Source organism: Gopherus evgoodei, chromosome 4 (assembly GCF_007399415.2).
Source record: "Gopherus evgoodei ecotype Sinaloan lineage chromosome 4, rGopEvg1_v1.p, whole genome shotgun sequence".
In the NCBI taxonomy this organism is placed as follows: Eukaryota; Metazoa; Chordata; order Testudines; family Testudinidae; genus Gopherus; species Gopherus evgoodei.
Window position 1 is genome coordinate 134,596,617 of NC_044325.1, and position 21,482 is coordinate 134,618,098.

Sequence of the window (21,482 nt, forward strand, 5' to 3'; positions counted from 1 at the left end):
GTGACCGACAGCTAATGAACAAGACAACCCACAAATCAGGATTACAAGACAAGACATGCATCTTAATAGACTGGGATCTGTGCAGTAAAAGCAAATTCTGGTGGAAGCCAGACACTTTGGGAACACCTCCGCCACGTATACCATTGTCTGATTTTCCCCCTCACCTGTATATCTGATCTTTGCAGATGCCGTGAAACACTGGTACCCAGTCAAAATCTTTATGTGAAGGTTTTTGAAAAAACGAGTGTCCATAGTTGAGATCCTAAGGGATTTTCAAGAGTGCCAAAGTGACTGAGAAGTACAAGACCTGCTGCCTTTTAACAACACTAAGCACCCACCAGCCTAAACATTTAGGGAGGTCACAGTAGGGCTCTACGTGTTGAGATGCTTGCCCCTGTTCTTTGATTATTTGTATTTTGAGGATTCCACCATCACCTTCAAGAGTCCCCACATCACCACAGCAACCTTCCCTAAGGCAGAGGTGCACTGGACAGGCAGTGAGCACCTATGTGTCATTCCAAACTGCCACCACTGATCAGAGACAGAGTATGCTGCCTTTATAGCACTGTCATTCACGGAAGCATTGGGATTTTGACATTGCTGCTGCTTTTAAATCATTATGTTTCAGTGCTATAGTATTGTTAAATGGCTCACATAGCAGCTCAGCTGAAACATGTGCTTTTCAACCAGATGCTGACTTTTTAAGCTAATTTTCCAGTTGAAGAAAGTGGGGAACAAGGCTTTTAAGAGACTTGCTCAAGGTCAAAGAGTAATTCTGTGTCTCATTAAGAGGTTTGCTAGCTCCTGTCTCTCTGCCCTTGGTGTAAATCACTAGAGTTTAGATTTGAGCTCATAAAATATCAAAGGGTAAGAGCCCAGATCAGCTCAGTTTTATTTTCTGAAATAGCTAGAAGCAAGGGGAAGTTCTCCACAAGAAGTATAAGCACCATACCCAACAGTGACTATTGGAAAGTGCAGCCATCTCATTACTGGACTGTGTACAAAACACTGCTAAGGACAGACGTGACAAGGCACCATTATTTTTACAGTGCTTGAGCCCAAGGACCCTGATCAGGGCCCCATTGTGTCATTAGGCGCTATACAAAGGAAGAGTCCCTGCCTCAAAGAGCTTACAATCCAAGTATAAACAAGAGCCAACAGGTGGAGATGGATGGTGGAGCACAAGGAAACACTGAGATGGTTATGAAGAGCTGGATGAAAACAGCAGTCTGAGCACATCAACTGCCTAACCGCAACTGAGTGTCTTGTAGCCATCACACTGGAGGAGAGTTTTCAGAGGGGATGTGAGCCTGGACAATGGAGCAGCCTTGTGGGAGTTTACAAGGTGTTCCTCCATAGCACAAGAAGTGGCATGGGACTAAGCACATAGGTGAATGTTGGAAAACACTTTGCTGGAGAAAACCTCACTAAGGCCTGGTCTACACTGGCAGGGGGTTTCGATGTAAGATACGCAACTTCAGCTACAGGAATACCATAGCTGAAGTCGATGTATCTTATTCCGACTCCCCTCCCAATCTCACAGCACGGGATCGACGGCTGCGGCTCCTTTGTCGACTCCGCTACCGTCACTCACTCCGGTGGAGTTCCGGAGTCGACAGGAAATGCGTTCGGAGATCGATCACTATCCACTGATATGTAGTCTGGATGTACCCTCAGTTCCGTTTGCCCAAGTACGTTACTAGGCTGCTCAGGCGCGCTGCTTTTACACTCACAGGCCTATCACAGGGGCCACTCAGCTTCAGCTCAGCAGCAGTCCAAGTTCAACCTCTCCATTACCGAAACTGCAAGCAGCACTAAGGGCTCGTCTACACTGCCAAGTTGGCAACAAAACTTCTGTCTTTCACGGGTACTCAAAAAAAGCCCCCTCCCCCCCCAAAAGACAAAAGTTTTGCCAGGGCAACTGGCAGTGTGAACGTGGCATTGTCGACAAAGCGAACGCCGCTCACAGGGCTGGAAGTATTTTGTTGGCAAAAGTGCCGACAAAGAGCGTTCACACACACCAATGTTTAGCAACAAGGCTGTGTCGACACAGCCATTTCGCTAAAAGCTGTGTGGTGTAGACAAGCCCTAAGTGGAATGTGCGTGTTAAGAGACTGGCTAGTGTCTTTTTCCCTAGGCTGATAAGTTCAAACAACAATTTTGCAAGACTAATTTAACTTATTTAGCATATGTATAGGAAAGAGTGTGACAGGGGCTTAAGCTACGGGGCAGCAATAGTTACATGCAAAAAGCAGTAAAGTTTAATATCACATAACTGGTACATCACAGTACCATTGACTGGCAGTCATAAGTTAGCTGCAAATAATTAGTTACACTTCAACCCAGAGTTTCCAGGCAAAACACATTGGTACACAGACTGCAATCACTTTTATCCTGCAATAACATTTAACTTGCAACTCCCAACTATGCATAGTCAAGAATTAACCCTACAGAAGTGCTACATTATATTACAGCATATAGTCACTCATAAGCCGAAAATTTTTGGTAAAAGAGTGATGCATGAAAGAGCGGGAGTCCACTTATAAATGGGTCTACACCAAAATTTGATGATTTTAAACTCTATGGAATCATTGAATTGAATATCTAATACATTGTCATTTTGTTTACTTGGATCATCTTCAGGCATGGAGCCACTCAGCTCCCTGTAGCCGCGGTTCGCCGTTCCCAGCCAATGGGAGCTGCGGGAAGTGGCGCATCGCTTCCTGCAGCTCCCATTGGCTGGGAATGGCAAACCGCGGCCACTAGGAGCTGAGGGGCTCCGCACCTACAGATGCTCCAAGTAAACAAAACGTCCCGACCTGCCAGCAGCTTACCCTGATGGGCCGGGAGCCAAAGTTTGCCAAAACCTGAAATATATGGTTGGCTTATGAAAGGGTCATACAGTTTTTGCTATTTTTACCTAACCATCTTAGGGGGTCAGCTTATAAACGAGTGGGCTAATGAACGAGTATATACGGTACTTTGTATTACTATAGCGCCTAAAAGCCTCAGTCATGGACCAGGATCCCACAGTGCTAGGAGCATAAAAAACAGAGCAAGACGACAGTCCCTGCCCTGGAGAGCAAACAATCTACATGTAGATGGATGCAGACAGACGGCGAAGTACAAGGAAGCCATGAGACAGTGTTGTCTACATATACAAGACAGAGACAGGGTGGGAGATGAGAACACACCAGCAAAGTCAACAACGTGATCGTGGCAAATGTCACATAGCTCCATATTTTTTCTTCTTCTTTTGGGTGGGTTTACTTGGGAGGGGATCAGTTTATGGAACAAAGAGAGTGAGGGTAGGAGAGGCAGGTGAAGAGATTGAGTTAGAGGAAGTGAGAAGGTTGGAGTAAACAGTCAATCAGCACAGGGCACAAGACATCTGAAAACTTTTGATGAGAATGTTCCCAGACCCCTGCTGTGGTTGCTTCTGCTCCTACAGGCTGCAGTCTGGCTGGCTTCTCTCTGCAATTCTCCCCTAAGGTCACATGGCAAGGGGAAGGAGAGGCACACACCTTATTTCAATTTCAGGCTAAGAAACACCCCGAGGCACCCAGAGCTTTGGATGGGCATCTTTTGAGGTGCATATGTTTATAAACGGAACAGCTGAGATTGAATGGGAGTTGGGTGCCTAACTCTCCCACCACCCACACTCCCAAAGCAAACCCCACCCCCAACTAGGGCACTAGGAGCGCCCCATTCCACAACAGAACTGAAAGCAAGGCACTGACCAATGTAAAGGCGTCATTACCTCATGACTTCAGAGTAGCCCTTGGCTGCAGCTACATGCAGAGCAGTAGCACCTGACCGAGGTTGCTTTATATCCTCAAGCTTCCCACTGTTCAGCCACTGCCGTGCATCCTGCAGCATCTGTTGCTCTTCCTCTTTCCTTGCCAAGTCCAGGTCCACCCCTGTGGGAGCAGATCGCAGACGGAAAAACAAAATCAGACCAAAACTCACCTGTACTTGTGCGTCAATTTAAAATGGAATAATTTTAACAAAGTTTTTGGCCGTTTTGCAATGTCTTCCACAAGCTCACTAACAGCATTTCCTAGGATGTAGGAGAACTCCTGAACCACCCTCAATACAAACAAATTCACTAATATTAATAATACTTAAAACTGAGAGACTCATTCATAAGCCAGCCCACAATTAATTGCTAGGTAAAGCATGAATCAAATATGGGTGCAAGAATTGGGTCCTCAAAAATGCAGATCTAGCTTGAAAAGAGTCAAGCACAGCCTAAAGAACAGACTAACAAACTGATTTAAACATGAATATACATTTAATCTGTTGTGTACAGCTGATGAGATGCACCTCAGATGCTTTTTGCAAGGTTAACCCCCCAAAAAAACTATTGATAAATGAGCTTATTAACAGTCCATTCCTGCATGCCCAAAACTCACTGAAGTCAATGTGTTGTATTGCAAAGAAATAGGTGATGAATTTAAATGACCGCAGAAATGCGAACAGATATGTTGGTGTGCGCCCACATGGAAGGGAACAAGATTCATCACATTCCTATAATAATGGAGCCACTGATCCTGCCCCAAAGATCATTTAGGAACAAAACAGCCAACACAACGTCTAAACTGCATATGTGGGTTAAGGCTGGATTCATTCCAGTACACAGACTACTCCAGGACCAACATCATTAGTAAGCTATGCAACAACGAAGCAGAGTTAAATGGCTCTCGTTTCCAAGGAAATGCAGTAAAACTCAGAAAAGGCTACATTTTCCATAGAAACTCCTGGCGAACCTTCTAGGCAGGCTTTCAAGTTTCTTCCTAAGCAAGGCTTGAAAATTCCAGTCTCCCAGACGCCAATATCAAGTCGGAAACGGTCTCTGAGCATAAGGGTCCAGCTCCATTAATTATTACAGACTTTAAGCTTCTATTTTTAAAAGTTAAGGCTCTAACCCTTATAGCAGCAGAGAAAACTTTCCAAAAGGGAAGGCACCATTGTAGTCCTTCCTAAGTCTGCAGATAAAGCAGGTTAGTATATTTACTGCTGTTTAGAACTTCACAATTTTACACTGGTGCAAGCTTCCAGTGGAGACGTGTGGAATATGCTTAGCCACACCAGCGCAAAGATAGCTGGTCTAGGCAGGGCCTTGTAGAGGGAACACTTAGGCCTTGTGTGCCCGAGGGGGTTATACATCATCATTAGGGCTCTACCAAATTCAGAGTCCATTCTGGTCACTTTCATGACCATAGGGTTTTAATTTGTCAATTTCACAACTTCAGATGTTTACATCTGAAGTGTCATGGTGCTGTAATCGTGAAGGTCCCGACCCAAAATGGAATCATGGAGTGGATTGCAAAGTTGTTGTAAGGGGGTCCCAACGTTGCCACCCTCACTTCTGTGCTGAGTTCAGAGCGGGGCTCTGAAGGCAGCACCCTCCCAGCTTCCTTCAGTTAGAGGTGGTTCCCAGAGGTGGAGGTGAGTAGAGTCTCGCTCATGCTGCTGGAAGCACCCCAGGCAGAGGCTCCTAGCTGCTAGCCCATGCCAGGGACAAATTAAGGCAAGAGCCCCCGGCCAATTTTTGGGCCCCCAGGAAAAACAGGTGCCACAGCCCCAGAAGAAGCCCCATGGCAGAAGCCTCTACCAGGTCACCCTGATCCCTGACAGGAGCAGCAGGGGAAGAAGTCCAGAGCCCGGGTGCCCTGAGCCCCAGCTGCCGTCATGGGGCTGAAGCCTCGAGCCTGGGCAGCCCTGAGCCCCAGCTGGAGCTGGTGGGAAGGGTGTGTGTGTGTGTGTGTGGAAGCCCAGAAACCACGCTGCCCTGGCTGGAGTTGCTGGGGTGGGAAGGGAGGTGAAAGCCCCGAGCCCACACTACTCCGGCTGGAGTGGCAGAGGAAGCCCCAGCCTGTACTGCCCCAAGCCCTGGCCGAAGCTGCGGGGCTGAAGCCCACAGCCCGGGCTGCCCCAGCTGCAGTCACCGTGAGCAAGACCTGAGCTTGGCGCCTGGAGCTGCAAGTGGAGCTGCTGGGGGGGAATGGAAGCCCAGAGCCCAGCTCCTGGGCTACAGAAGCGCAGAAGTGAGGACGTACCACTCATTTCTGTGCCACCTGTGGAGGTGGGTCTGATCTCCCCACCAAAAGCAGACGTGTAGAGGAAAGAGAACTCCTGACCCGCGGTCGGAATAGCAGCTAGGACCCCCGGGCTCCCAGCAGCAGGTGAGATCAGATTTCACAGGGAAAGGCTGATTTCATGGTCCGTGACATGTTTTTCATGGCCTTGAAATTGGTAGGGCCCTCATCATAACTAGCACCAATGCTTTTCATTGTTATAAAGAGCAACTTGCACCAGTGCAGTTTACCTTGGTTTGAAAACAGCGCAAACTACACAGACATAAGACGCTTTTTAAAACAGTGCAGCTGCTATAAAATCCCAGTATGGACAAGACCTTTGCTGTTCCCAGTGGAGAAAAATATATCAAATGCAAATCCAAGTTGAAATAGTTTTTCTTGTTAGGAATAACATGATGGCAATATTATAACAGACCTCAGTGAAGTTAGGACTTCACAGATACCAACTGGATGGATAAAAATCAACTAGCTGGTTTTCAAAAAAATCGTTTATTCAAACTGGATTTGTATTTAAATACATTTTTCTTTTTAAAAATAAACAATATGAGTTGTCATTATTTCAACTTCAATTTTAAGGCCTAAATTTACTATAATTATTAAAATCATTTAAATTAAAGAAAAAAATATTCAAATGGTACTACTGCTGCCAAAGTTTTAAATAAAGTCAAACCACTGAACTTGAAGTCACTGGCTAAGGACCTACAGCCAGTTTGTTGAAGTGCTAAACCAGCTTTTGACAAGAGTCTCTGTACATGCAGACGAGGTTAATGTTTTCATCATTTCAGTTCATTCAACTAATTCAGTTCAATGACTAGTTCATTCAGAGTTGAAAAACCAATTGCGAGTTGAAAAAGCAGGAAAAATACCCCTTTCAATCAATGAATAAAAATCATGTGAGAGGATGGTATTTACTATTTCTAAAATCTTGCAGGACATGGTAACCAGACACAATCAGTTCAATTAATTAACAACAGATAGTACTTCTGTTTAATAAATCAGCATTAAATGCAAAACATGTTATGGGACACTTTTTTCCTACGTATCTAGAACTTTAAGGTATTTTAATAAAGACAATTTTAAAATGCTTTTGGAGCATTTAATTGAATTCCAATCTCCATCCAAATGCAGTTTGACAAATCACGAGCAAAAAATAATCTAGTAAAGAAATGAGTCACCATTTTCTAACAAAAAATGTTAAGAAACTGAATAAATGTAACCTTTATAATTGCTTAAATAATTGTGTATAAATAATGTATAGTGTACCATCCTGGTTAGTAAAAAGTACCAAATTTAATGTAAAGGCTATTTTAGCTGCAAATCAACATGTTTTATGGCTATCAACCAATGAGAATCAACCTTTGATTAGAAAAGTAACTCAAAAGTACAAGTGTAACACAAGATTAAAACAAATTATTTAAATCAAAATATTGTGGCTGATTATTTTAAATCAGTGATTTAAGTCACTGATTTAAACCAATCCACTCTGGATATCGGAGACCTGAATTTAAGTTAATCTGAGAGTAAAGAAATCCTGTATGAGGTATTATCATTTTCAGCCATGTGGTATTTTGCCTTCTTTGTACAAGCCCTTTTACAGAGGATGCAGAATGGAAACTTAAGTATTAGTAATTTGTAAACTATATCACAGTGTGTTTTGTACAATGATTCTAATGCCAGGCCATCCAAGTTAAATTGTTCTGCTACTCCTTGGGCCAGATTTCAGCTTCATCAAGACATCTAGTATATCCAGTTTCCTTATAAAGCCCCTAGAAGGCCCAAAGGAAGCATGTTCGAGTGCACAGCTGGCTTACCTTGTTTCTTTACTTGTTCCAGAAGCAGGTCCTTCATGGCTGCTTCCTCTGCAAGGTCAGATGGGACTTCACCTTCACTGTTCACAGCAGCCACGTTGGCTCCATGGCTGAGCAAGTATCTATACAAATTAGACCCATACTGATGTATCAGACTGTTACCAGAATTGAAATTCAAATATGACAGAACAGAGTATCTGGTTTTCTGATTCAAGTGAGATCCCAAATGAGACTGCTCTGTAAGCCTCTCAATTTAGGAATTTAGAACTCCTGCTGCTCCTCCATCGCAGCCCATGCAAACAGTTGATATACACCTATTTCCATACAGCCAGTTAAAAAAAACAAATAAGACTGATCTTCATTATGTTCTTCCACTTCTCTATTTATAAGTGAATCAAAAGTTCATACAAGAACAGGCAATTTCTCCTTCAGCCTGCATGTCATTAAAGAATGTGAAAAACTAGCAAAGTTCTCAGTTAAAGGTCTTACAGGTTAGGGAGGGAGTGGCAGGAAAAATATTGTTTCCTTATTTTCATCCCCTTTCAGAAAAGCTTATTTGAAATTTACGAAGATTATCTTGCATTGAAAGCTTCTCCAGAGGAGGAAGCCTAAAGTTTTAAACAGTATCTGGAGGCTTCTCCATGCTCTGGATTTAGACATGAAAAAACAAAGTAGCTGTTCTCCAAACTCTGCACATTCATTAAGCTTATTAGCTCCATGATATCTTTGATGGGGTTTTAGGATATGCAGAAATTGCATTGATATTTGATGCCAAGTTTATCATTTTATACTTGAGCTTTCCCCTAAATGTCCTCTATCAAAAATGTTACACATCTTTATCAAAATGTTCTTCCTCACCCAAGTTAAACCCACAAAAAACACCTTCCTTAACCTTTTGCCACTGGAAATTAGCATTCCCTGCCACTCACCATCAGTGCAATGGTGCAGAGTCTGCCTGGGTCACTCAAGCAAAAGGCCACCCACAAGAAGACGGGAGTAACTGAACTGTAGTGGACATTTCTTGGGCTAGAACAGTGCATGGAGCAGAGATTGAAGAAAAAATTGCTAATTTCTATTTGCCTTGGGTATAAGCCAGTCTGCTTTTCAGAACCACAGCTCAATCAAATGAGAACCCTATTGCTTAGTTTTGCAATATTTTTATTTCAGTTATTCCACTCTCCTAAACAGATCCTCACAGTAACTGGCTGGCTTAGAACAACAAATCTAACATCATAACATCTCCCCCAATGCAATTAGAGTTATTGGTCCCATGGGTTGGAATGAATACCACGGTCAATTGCAGTGTGTTAGTCCTCTCAGCACACTTACTGATTCCAAATACTGAAGTCAGAGTAATCTTGAGAAGCAAGTCACTCACTCTATGATCTTATCTACACCAAATTAAGCCTACTTTAATTCTGAATGAGAGTGTCCACATAGATGCAATTTAACAAATCCAAACCTTTAGTTAATTTGTATTAACTTTCCTGAGTGTTTCCAGGTAGACAAGCCTTAAGGGGAGTGGGGGCGGGGCTGGGGCGGGGAAGCGGCAGGGCGGAGCAGGGGCAGGGGCCATGGGGAAGGGGCAGATCAGGGGCTGAAGCAGCACACAGCTACGCAGGGCACCAGAAAATGTGGTGCCCCAAATTTTCTGGTGCCCTACACAGCTGTGTACTTTGCGTATGGGTAAGGACAGCCCTGCTCCTAGAACCTGTCTACATTAGGAACATTTTCAAGAGAACATAACTATAGTTATCCTTCAAACCCCTAGTCAGAGAGATGCTACATGGGCATAAAAAGCAATGCTTTACACTGGTGCTGCTTAATCCAATAATTTAACCACTTTACACTTGTGCACCGTGTCTGACAGTATGGGTTTAAACTGGAGTAACAGCATCACAGTAATTATACACCTTTTACATTTTTCAAATGTACACCAAAAATAAAACCTTTTCAGTCCCAAAGCCCCTCTGTAAAGTTTAAAATTCTGCATGCATTCCCTTTTGAAGAGGGACAGGCATAGCTGCTCAGCAAGCAGTTGAGCTGCAGCTGATTTGTGCTTTACTAGTGTGACCGGAAGAAGAGCTCTGTGTAAGTTTGAAAGCTTGTCTATCTCATCAACAGAAGTTGGTTCAATAAAAGTTATTACCTCACCCACCTCGTTTCTCTAGTGTGCACACAGTCAGTCATTGTGCTTCTGTTTTACTCAGCAGTTTTAGCTTAGACCTCTGACATTGCATTAAGGACTTCAGATGCAATTATCAAAAGGCAGACTGGTGACATCTTCCACCCAAACCCCTACAATCAGTAGCAAAGACTAAAAGCATCTTCTCTTCTGTCCTTTTAACTTAGCATTTCCAACATCTGCCGTTCTGAGTCACATGGCATCAGCCTTCCATGTGCCAGATCTGAGGAGGAAGGTGTGGAATTTGTTATTGTAAATACTCATGACAGCTTGAAACTCACTCACTCTGCTATGTTCAGATAGCCACAGGATGCCACAGCATGAAGGGGGGTCCAACCCTCATTATCCTGCTGGTTTACACTGGCTCCATTTTCTACCAGGAACTTCACCATGTCCAGGTTCTCGTCTATACAGGCCTATGGGGGAGGAAGCAGGTGGTGTTAAATATAGTAAACAACTTCCATTTTCGGTTTACTAGCAGTAAGTGATACCTAGGCTTCACACCCATACTACACCTGCTCACTGATGTCTGTCTACCTGACAGCTCTGCCTCTGATATCTCTATACTGGTTTGTCCTGTTCCCTCTCTCCCCATACACACCCTGCCTCAGAGGAAAGGATCATGCTGTAAAGTGATCTGTCTATATTCATCTTAAGTATGGCATTAGATTCCTGTAAGCAAGGTAACTGGTAGATTTATTTAGATCATGCTGTTCCAGAAAAGCTTCAATGACATGAATGCCAGGACACTCCAGGAAATAACTACTGCATTAGGGTTGTGCAGCCCAAGTATGAGTTCAGGGAAATTAACAGTCAAACATGCAGGAAAATCAGAACTTCTGCAAATGGGATATTTGCCCCTTTATACAGATGACTCCATAGTGAAAATGAAATTTTACTGAGAAGTGACAACATAAAAATGTCATATTGTTACTCAAACTCATGTATTAAGAGTAGTTTTTGCTTACTTTACTGCCTAAAATTAAATTTGACTATTCCTGTTAGCTGCTTGGATTCTGTAGTGCTATTTGAGAGAGAGTGGGGTTCTAATCTAGCATGCGTATCAATACTACTAGATTTCAACTGCAGACACTTTTGCGATGAGGTTGCCAGAAAGAACCAGCTTGACTTTCAGATCCCAGGCTAAGCCTGCAAAGCTGAGTGTAAGGACAAATGTTTTTCTGTGTAACCTGAGCAGATCTGGCGTGGAAATCATTTAGACAGACAGACATGGATCCTCACAAAAACATTTGTACAATCATGTTTCAAACTGGACCAGCACTTAAGGTTCCATTCACTGTGAAGATGATTGACCACCAGCACCCTTTAGCTTCATCAAAACATAACAATCTGCCCAATAGTTGACATACAGAGTGGCATTCTTCTGATCGGTTTTAGGCAAATTTGGACAATGTTTCAAACATACAAAAGCTCACAAAAAAGAATGAATACTTGGAAGTTAAACACTTTACCCCTTCATTGCTCAAAAGTAGCTGGACTCATATGTGATTCTCTATTGTGTTCTTGTTTGTGCTTATCAAGGAGTCCTTTAACTTTTTTGGCAGGGGAAGGAGTAGAGGAGAAGATAAAATGAGTTACTTGGAGGTCAGAGGTGTAGTAAGTACTGAAGGATTACACACCTCCTATGTGCACATATATGGGCGCTTGTCCTCTGGCCAGAATGATCATCTGTAGGCCATGGCTGCAGGCTTCCTTAGGTCCCTAATTAGGCCACCATGGCATGTTTGTTGTGATACACAATCTAAAAATAGCTACTTTGTCCTTCGAACAAAAAGCCACTTCACCACCAAAAAAACAGTGAGGAAACAAAGAGCACATCTGAAGTTAAATAAAAATACTGTGAGGTTCCCTTCATAAGCATATTCATTCCTCAAACATCTAAAATAAAAAGCCTGCATTCTGTAATTAAACTATAGCAGAATGGGGGTATCAGTTATTAAATAGTTAGGACTCTTACCACTCATGTCCACCCAGGGTATTTGTGTACTTTTACCAGCATATTTGCTCTTTCAGTGAGGAGTCTACTTAGAAGCTTTAAACAAAATCTGAATATGTTAAGGACACACTCAACTGATGCTGAGATAACTAGTCAGGAAGGGAAGTTTTCAAAAGAGGATGACAAAATTCTTAAGCTTTCCCATCCCATGGGGGTACATATTATTCCTGTCTCTAGCCTGCAGGGAAGCCGCCCTTTTTAAAAAAAAATAAAATAAAAAAAATCCTGCTGTCTACTGATTTGCACCTGAATGGAGATGGAGTGGCTGGACTGCTAGGCCTTGGCTACACTGGCGCTTTACAGCGCTGCAACTTTCTCGTTCAGCGGTGTGAAAAAACACCCCCCCTAAGAGCAGAAAGTTACAGCACTGTAAAGCGCCAATGTAAACAGTGCCCCAGCGCTGGGAGCCCGGCTCCCAGCGCTGTAAGCTAATCCCCACGGAGAGGTGGAGTACCTGCAGCGCTGGCCAGCGCCGCAACCACACTCGCACTTCAGAACGCCACTGCGGGAGCGCTCCCGCAGCAGCGCTTTGAAGTTGCAAGTGTAGCCATACCCCTAGGAGGAATTCTTCCTTTGTAGGATTTTTTATTACAACCCACTCCCTACACTTTAAAGTCCTGAGGCATAAGGTGGAGGGTGTCTAAGGCTATGTCTACACTACAGCTCATGTCAGCATAATTTATGTCACTCAGGAGTGTGAATAAACCACCCCCCTGAGCGACATTAGTACTTATGTCAGTGTAACTTACGTGGACAACGCTACGTCAGTGGGGGACCTTCTCCAACCAAAGTAGCTTCTGCCGCTCGCAGAAGCAGTTTTATTATGCCGACAGGACAGCTCTCTCCCATCAACATAGATCATCACCAGACTCGCTGCAACTGCACCGCTGTACATGTAGACAGAACCTCGGCTTGCTCCTTAGTATTCTCCATACCCAGCCAGCATGCTCCTCCAAGAGCATCAAAACTGGACTGGGAAGCAGAAACAGGGCAGTAGCAGCAGCCTGATCTATATGTGGGAAAGCAGCTCGCACCGCTCAGAGGCAAGAACTGCATATGCTTGGCAATGATTCCTGTGCAGCCCAAAGGTCACCGCACTCGATCCTATTACAAGATTTGGAAACATCTACCAATTACGAAAGGAAAAAGCCTCATAGATCATTCTCTCAAAAAAATCCACTAGCATTATTCGAAATCAGAAGTATAGCATGATAACAGTTACAGTCACCTAAACAGCTTTAACACTGCCCCGGCATTTAACCCAGAACCACAAAAACCAGGAGACAATCCTATATACCCCAAAATACACATCACTTACTCCAAAAGTAATACTATATACCTGAACTATCCTCCTTGACAGACAATGCAATACTGGAGTATTCAATTTCAACTCAAGTACATTCTCTTTTTATCAGGGCCAGCTCCAGCTTTTTTGCCGTCCCAAGCAGCAAAGTGGGGAGGGAGGTAGAGAGAGAAAAAGCCGCAATGGGCGGCACTTCAGCAGCAGCTCTACCGCGCCGCTTCATTCTTCAGCAGCAATTCGGCGGCCAGTCCTTCCCTCCGAGAGGAACCAAGGGACCCACCACTGAAGACCCGGACGTGCCACCCCTTTCCATTGGCCGCCCCAGCACCTGCTTCCTGCACTGGTGCCTGGAGCCGGCCCTGCTTTTTATCACAACAAGCTATTCCTGGGTTACCTTAGGTCACAAGCAGTCACCCAAAAGAGATTTGTTTTCAGATCTCTTCCCCAAAGTGACCACATTCCAGACAACCCTCTCACAGTATATTTACACTTTTCATGGATAAGAAGTGTTATACATATCTCCAACTCTGAGTTATTTTTGTGGGCTGTACAGAAGAAAGAAGAGGAAGTTACATGAGAGCAGAACAGGGAGGATTGATTTAAAATCACATATTTTACTCATGGTTTAAAATCAGCAAATAGGAAGCCTTGATTCAAATGACCGATTTTAAATCTTGTTTTGCATTTGCACTTTTAGCTATTTTTCTAGAGGTTGTCTCATTGTTAGTAACAATTAAGCATGTTGCAAGTCTACATTTGATACTTTATTTGCTAACTAGGAGTATAAACAATATCTATACACATTGAAACAATTATAAAGCTTAATGTACACTTATTCAGTCTCAATTTTTACAATTTTATATTGTTAGAAAATTATGAAAGATGAATTTCTTATCTACTAGATTTTTTTAACTAGCGATTTGTATTAAGCTGCATTTGAATGGAAACTGGAATGGATGGAAACATATTGATTAGCATACACAAGAGAAAAGAGATTAAACAAAACATTTTGAGTTTGAAATTAAGGATTTCTTAGTAGTTAAAACTACCGTAAATGTGCTGGATACTTGACAAAAATTTGCAGCTTTGAGTGGTTATGCAAAACAACTTAATTTCAAACTCAAAATATTTTATTTTTTTTTTTGTCTTCTGTATCCTAATCAGTAAATTTCCAAATTTTGGCATTAGATTTCTAGCATTTCCACCATGAGACTAAGCATGTCCAAGTCTCTGTACTCAGAACACTGAACCATGTTTAACATTGTACAGTGAAAGGGTCACGTTAAAACTTTTGACTCTGGGACCATTTATTCCATTGAATTTAGCACACAAGAGTCCTCTTCAAGAATTTCATCAAAATGTCTCCATCATACACCAATTCTACCTAGCACGCTTACTGTTCTATACACAAATTTTAAATTAAATTGAGCTGGAGGCAGAATGGAAGGTCATTATCTCTTTTTAGGGGACAAGTGACATTAAGTCTGGGGAAACCTGAATTAAAGAATAGACAATAATAAGTTTAGCCTTCAAAATTCAAAGATGCCACCCTAAACACAAGATAAGATTCAAGCTTTCCCCACCCATGTTTCAATAAGCAATATTTACAAACTCAACTCCATGTTACCTAATTTTTCACCTGGGAATGAAAATATAAAAAAAAGCTAATTATGCCTGGAAATCTTGTATGATCAGTAAGAGTAAATAAAAGGGCTTAACACACAACATTTTAAATGTTTCTTGGCCCATAGTTTTAGCAGACTGCAGAGTTCACTTAAATTCACAGGGAACAACTTGTAGTATGGGGCTATGAGATACAAGTTATTTGGCAAAAATTACACATTTGTTGCTTGTGTAAAATTACTTTGTTATTCTGTTTGAGTTTTACCTGAAAGGTAAACTTTAAATGATTGACTTTACAATCAGGAGAATGCACTCACATTGTCCACACTGTACGAGTTAGACAGAAATAGAATAGAGTTTAGTTTGTTTATCATCTGAACTACAAAAATAGCCACCACCAACTATAAGTGAACAGATTGGGTGTCAGCTAAGGGAACTAAAATGGTCCTCACTCAAACCACTAGATTAACTGGGTTCCAAGGAAGCTTTCTAGATGCAAAAAAGCGGGGAAATGCATTCTTTGGGGGGGTCTCTCTCATACTGGCCTTGAATTTATCACCCTGCACAATTCCTGTGGAATGCAAGCGGGAAAGAAAAAGGATAATGGGATAAATCCCCACCTGTTCCTGCAAAGAAGTCTACAGCATAGTAATTTGATTCGCCTGGGTAGTGCAGGATAAAACAATGAGTAAAGAAAGGCTACAAAGCTGTGCTCGCCTGTTGGCATTCACTTGCCACCCCAAAGGTGGCAATATTTGCCTAGCCCATGTATGCATGCAGTTTGAGCATTCCAGGATGTAAAAGTGGATTTAAATCCTTAATGTAGCAATGATGCAGCCTTTAAAATCCAAACAAAGCAATCCTCACTCCAGCCCCGTACATCTAAATGTCATGAGATGTTATTGTGCAGGGTTATAAGATCATGCAACGTGATGACATTGCTTAGCAAATATTTATTTTTTTTAATATTTGCTAGCTATGCGGAAGAACAGATTGAGACAAGGTTCAGTCATGTATATGATTTCTAATGAAGTGAGGTTGAATAAGGATTAGCAGTTGTGCATTTCAATTAGTTGCATGCAATAAATCATAAGTAGCTTTTTAATAAATACTTATGTAACTATAATTTTATAGGTCATGGTTTTCAGGAGGGACTTTGAGGCCCTACTTGATATCTTACTGGGGTCTGTTTTTCAGAGGGTGGGTGCTCAGCACTTTCTGAAATTAAGTCAGTTGACGGTGTCTCCTACAATGAGTTTCCTAAGAACTGAAGCACCTAAAATTGCTAATCACTTTGGAAAATCTTGGATACTGTCTCTACATGGAGAAAACTCACAGGAGCATGTGCATACGAGAGAGAATATTCATCTGAAATTATAGGAGTGATTTTAGATAAGATGAACACAATGCCTATAATCTTATAAAAATGCTACTGAATCTTTTATTGAGCACAAGTCATCAGGACCTTGCATTTATATTTCTTCCTAAAGATAGTACCACAAAATGCCATACTGCAGAACTGGCTCCATATACATTCAGAAGGAAGAGCTCCAACTTCTGAAACACCCCTTAGATTTCTTTGATGGCCTCTTCAAGTGTTAACAGTCCTTCATGTTGACATTTTAGGAGATCCAAGTTAAGAGCCAGAAGTGATATGGCTGTAGAAAGAGTCCTCCCCTTTGATTTGATGCAGTGTTTCTCTTTGGGAACACTCCAAAAACACTACAGCAAACTGAGCGATATTGTATTAATACAGCCCACAACTTTCAACTTCTCCAGAAGAAGCTTAGCATAGAAATAGAAAACACCATTTTTTAGCTCGGCAATTATTTTGTATGAAACGTGGAAGACAAGGCCCCCTAACTACACTGTTTACTGAAGTTTGTTTTCTTGTGTATAGAAAAAGTAAAAAATAGTCAAGAATTCTCACCCCTTTTAGCTTTAGACAATACAAGAGTCCATTACAACCAGGGCTTTGGAGCGGAGCCCAGAGTTGGAGCACGGAGCAGCTCTGAAGCAGTGGAGCTGCAGGTTTTTGCCTGGAGCTGGAGCGGAGCCGGAGCACAGCTCCAAAGCCCTGCTTACAACAGTTGCTCAAATGTGGAAACACTAAGTTTCCTCTAGAGCAGGCTACAGTACATTACTTACAATGTGTGATTGTGTAAAACTTGCAAAAAGTAGAAATATAGCTTGCACTGGAATCATAGACTCATAGAATATCAGGGTTGGAAGGGACCTCAGGAGGTCATCTAATCCAACCCCCTGCTCAAAGCAGGACCAGTCCCCAACTAAATCATCCAATGGGATGGGAGAGGAAGGAGAGAAATTATGGATAGCATCTGTACTGTTCACTCTAGCCCACAGGTTCTCAAACTGTGGGTCAAAACCCCATTTTAAAGGGATCACCAGGGCCAGCGTTAGACTCGCTGGGTCCTGGGGCAGAAGCCGACGCCTGAGCCCTGCCGCCTGGGGCTGAAGCCAAAGTACAAGGGCTTCAGCCTGAGGCAGTGGGGCTCAGGCTCCGGCCCCACCCGGGGTCATGTAGTAATTTTTGTTGGCAGAAGGAGGTCTCAGTGCAATGAAGTTTGAGAACTGCTGCTCTGGCCCAAGATTTTCAGCAGGGCTGCCCTTAGAAAGGAGCCAGCGTTGGCCTCTTATGTGGGTAAAAATATTAGTGACCCATGTATTTTTATTGGCAGCTACTTCATTCTAAATGCTTTTTACAATTAGGTATATTATTTCATATTTTAGTGCAGGTGTAGGCAACCTATGGCACGGGTGTCGAAGGCAGCACATGAGCTGGTTTTCAGTGGTACTCACACTGCCCGGGTCCCGGCCACTGGTCTAGGGGGGGCTCTGCATTTTAATTTAATTTTAAATGAAGCCTCTTAAACATTTTAAAAACCTTATTTACTTTACATACAACAATAGTTCAGTTATATATTATAGACATAGAAAAAGACCTTCTAAAAACATTAAAATGTATTACTGGCATGCGAAAGCTTAAATTAGGGTGAATAAATGAAGTCTCGGTACACCACTTCTGAAAGGTTGCCGACCCCTGCTTTAGTGACTCTTACTGCAAGTTTCATGCAGTGACTAGAACTAGGATTCAAAGGAAGATCGCTTGTATGCTTCAAATCTCTGGCGTTGCTGAGTAACTTCTATCTGCACCTCCTTGTGTTCAATCTGGTCCTGGCAAGGGATCAGACCCCCTACCAGTTTTTCATTGGGAGGAAAAACTCAGTTTATAAAACTTGCAGATTCCAAATACAGGAACTCCTCACTTAACACTGTAGTTATGTTACCGAAAAATGCGACTTTAAGTGAAACAAGGTCAAACTAATCCAATTTCCCCATAAGAATTAATGTAATATATATTACACACACACACAGTATACGTTTTAAACATACAGTTTAATACTGGTACACAATGATGATAATTGTGAAGCTTGGTTGAGGTGGAGGAGTCAGAGGGTGGGATATTTTCCAAGGAATGCCTTACTGCTAAATGAACTAGCAATTGACTGAGCCCTTAAGGGTTAACTCTCAACACTCTACAAGGCAGCAGAAAAGGAGGGAGGGCAGACAGAGAGAAAAAATGCGCATTTCCCCTTTAAGTAGCTGACCCCAGGCTTAAGTACAGTGCCTTGTTAATTAAATCAGCTTGCTGAGATGGCAGTTACTGCCTAGAAGCTCCTTCCCAATGTCAGTGTCCCCCTGCTGATGAGGTAAGCGAGGTGCAGGAGCAATGGGGAGGGGAGAAACCCTGACATTAGCCCCCTTTTTCTCCCCTCCCCCCCTCCTTACAGCAAGCAGGAGTTTCTGGGAGCAGCTCCAAGACAGAGGGCAGGAGTAGCACATGGCAGTGGGGGGAGGGACAGCTGCTGCACAAGGAACTTAGGGGAGTGGGGAGCTGATAGGGGGGCTGCTGGTCCACCCTGGTTCCAACCACCCACCAGCTAGCTGCAATGGGCTGCTCTTCCTGCAAGCAGTGGACAAAACAGGCAGCTGCCAAAGGACAGACGTTAGAAGGGAGCATTGCACAACTTTAAATGAGCATGTTCCCTAATTGATCAGCAACTTAACATCAAAACAACTTTAACCAGGACTACTTTAAGTGAGCAGTTCCTGTATTAGCTTCCCACCTCCAACCTCGGGTAGCAGGTACAGATCTACATTATTTTATTGCATTATCTGGCAATACTTCTTGCTAAGGTGGTCACCTAGAAAGCATGAAGTCTGTTCTGAGCTAATAGAAAGGGACATAAAAACATGGGAGCACACAACACAGCAAATCTTTGGTAGATCAGCAACCAGCTAAAAATCTCATTTCTATTTGAAATACTATCACTATGAAAACATTGCTAGCTGTCAGTCCCACATCAGAATCAGACAGTGCACATGGAGGTCTGTCCCAACAATTCAGAGGATTGAAATACACAGCAGAGTGGATAAAAATCAATGATTTTTTTAATAAAGTTTTTAAAAAATGATTTTTAATTTAAAATTGGATTTTTTTGACAAAAATGTTTTTTGAGGAAAAACCTAAAGATAGTTTTAATTAAGATACATTATAGCTCAAAGAGATCTCATCTCATGGAATAAGGATTATAAATTCTAATTCTATAGTATGAGACAATATATTCATGTAACGTTTAAGAAAAGTTTTGTAAATGAGTTCCAATAGTTGTGACCCTTAGATTATTATTAGCGTTGGAAGGGACCTCAGGAGATCATCTAGTCCAACCCCCTGCTCAAACTAGGACCAATCCCCAAATAGCCCTCTCAAGGATTGAGCTTACAACCCTGGGTTTAGTAGGCCAATGCTCGAACCACTGAGCTATCCCTCCCTCCCAATTAGGATTGGGGACTCAATCTTATGGGGTTCCAGGGGCTTCTGTATAGATTATTTAGGTTAATCTTTCTATCTACCCAACGGGACTCAGTGCTCAGTCTAGAAGATACCATCAGAGATGCTAAGTTTTGCAGTTCTCAAACTGCGGATTTGTGTCTCCAGAGATAACATGCTTGTTAACAGCAAAACTGTTTTTAAATACATAGAGGTGAGAAACAACACACCTCAACCCTATTGTCCCTCTGCACATTTGTGTACACAGTCAATCCCTCACCTCTCTCTAAAAGTGCAAAGTTCAATGAATAGAACATTTTTGGGGATAGAATAGATCTGGACTAGGAGAAGTCTGGAGATAAATTTGAGAAGGGAGGCACAGGCAGGAGAAACAAAAGTGAAACTGTTTGAGCAGCATATTCCAGAAGTCTTGAGGTCTTTGAGTGTAGCTTTCATTGATTTGAGATATATCATACCATATTTTAAGTTTCTCATGTTGACCTGACTGACAGAGTCGAGTTTTTTTTTAATATTTCATTTAACTATTTTAGTTAAAAACAACAAAAACAAACATGATTTTAAAAAACTTGAATGTTTAACTAAATTCAAAAAAATCATATGCTTGTTTTGTTAAAATATTATATATTTGCTGTTGAAGAAAAAAAATCCAGAATACATAACATTGTTTTAGTTAAATAAAACAATTTAAATGTCTGTCTGGTGATGTTTTCCTAATACAGCAGGGCAAGAAAATCTCCAAATATTAATGATTAACCTGTTGAATTAGAGATACTTCACCTCCCAATGACTTCATAAATATCTGCTTCAACTACCTTTGGTAAGTGAAACAACCAAAAAATCATTCATTTTCTGATCTAGCTGTAAAACTAATCTGAAAGTTTTCAAAATAAATCAATTTAAAAATGTATAGTGTGTACCTTCTAAAAATGAAACTTACATCTATCTCTGAGTTGTGAAGAATATGTATTAAGGTTATAACAACCAACAAGAATGCACTTTTATGTAGAAATCCATGATGAAATCGAGTCTGACTAGTGATTTAAATCATGATTTAAATCAATTTGATTTAAATCAAATCCATCCTGATCCAAAGAAAGCCTGGCTGTGTATTTCACCCCTCCTAGGAGGAGACATGAAGAGTGGCAGAGGTATTGATGGGGACCAAATACATGTGGGCCGCAATACACCAACACAGATACCGACAGTCTGCTCAATGGGGCTGATGGAAGATTTAGTTTAGAGAAATAGAAGAAAATGAGCTGAAATTCTCATGAAATGTTTGTGTCTGACCAGATTTACTGCTCATTTATGCCAGTGATCTCAGAAGAGATCCCCAGTAGGTCCCCAGAGAGACTATTTAGATTGTAAGCTCTTTGAGGCAGGGACTGTTTGTTTTTGTAAAGTGCCTAGCAGAATGGGACCCTGGCCCATGACTGGGAATCCTAGACACTATCACAATACACATATATATAGGTGAGACTCCCCCTCCCCCACCTCCAATCCCATCATAAGATTTCCAAGCAATTGTCTGGAATCAGCTGGGTTACAGGAAAAACCTCACAAGTAGAGAAA

The 21,482-nt window shown here is 42.1% G+C and overlaps 1 protein-coding gene across 6 annotated transcripts in view; it reads right to left on the bottom strand.

The window, feature by feature from the left end:
- PPP1R12B (protein phosphatase 1 regulatory subunit 12B) overlaps positions 1 to 21,482 on the bottom strand; it is a 161,658-nt gene that overhangs the window by 113,501 nt on the left and 26,675 nt on the right. For all 6 annotated transcript variants that reach the window (XR_004000217.1, XM_030561182.1, XM_030561181.1 and 3 more), the window contains exons 2-4: positions 10,380 to 10,510; positions 7,913 to 8,031; positions 3,761 to 3,920 (exon numbers count right to left, since the gene is read on the bottom strand). Coding sequence is in view for 5 of the 6 variants with exons in the window: in XM_030561182.1 (XP_030417042.1) it covers positions 3,761 to 3,920; positions 7,913 to 8,031; positions 10,380 to 10,510 (410 nt within the window). In the remaining variant the exon portion in view is untranslated. The remainder of the gene's footprint in view (positions 1 to 3,760; positions 3,921 to 7,912; positions 8,032 to 10,379; positions 10,511 to 21,482) is intronic.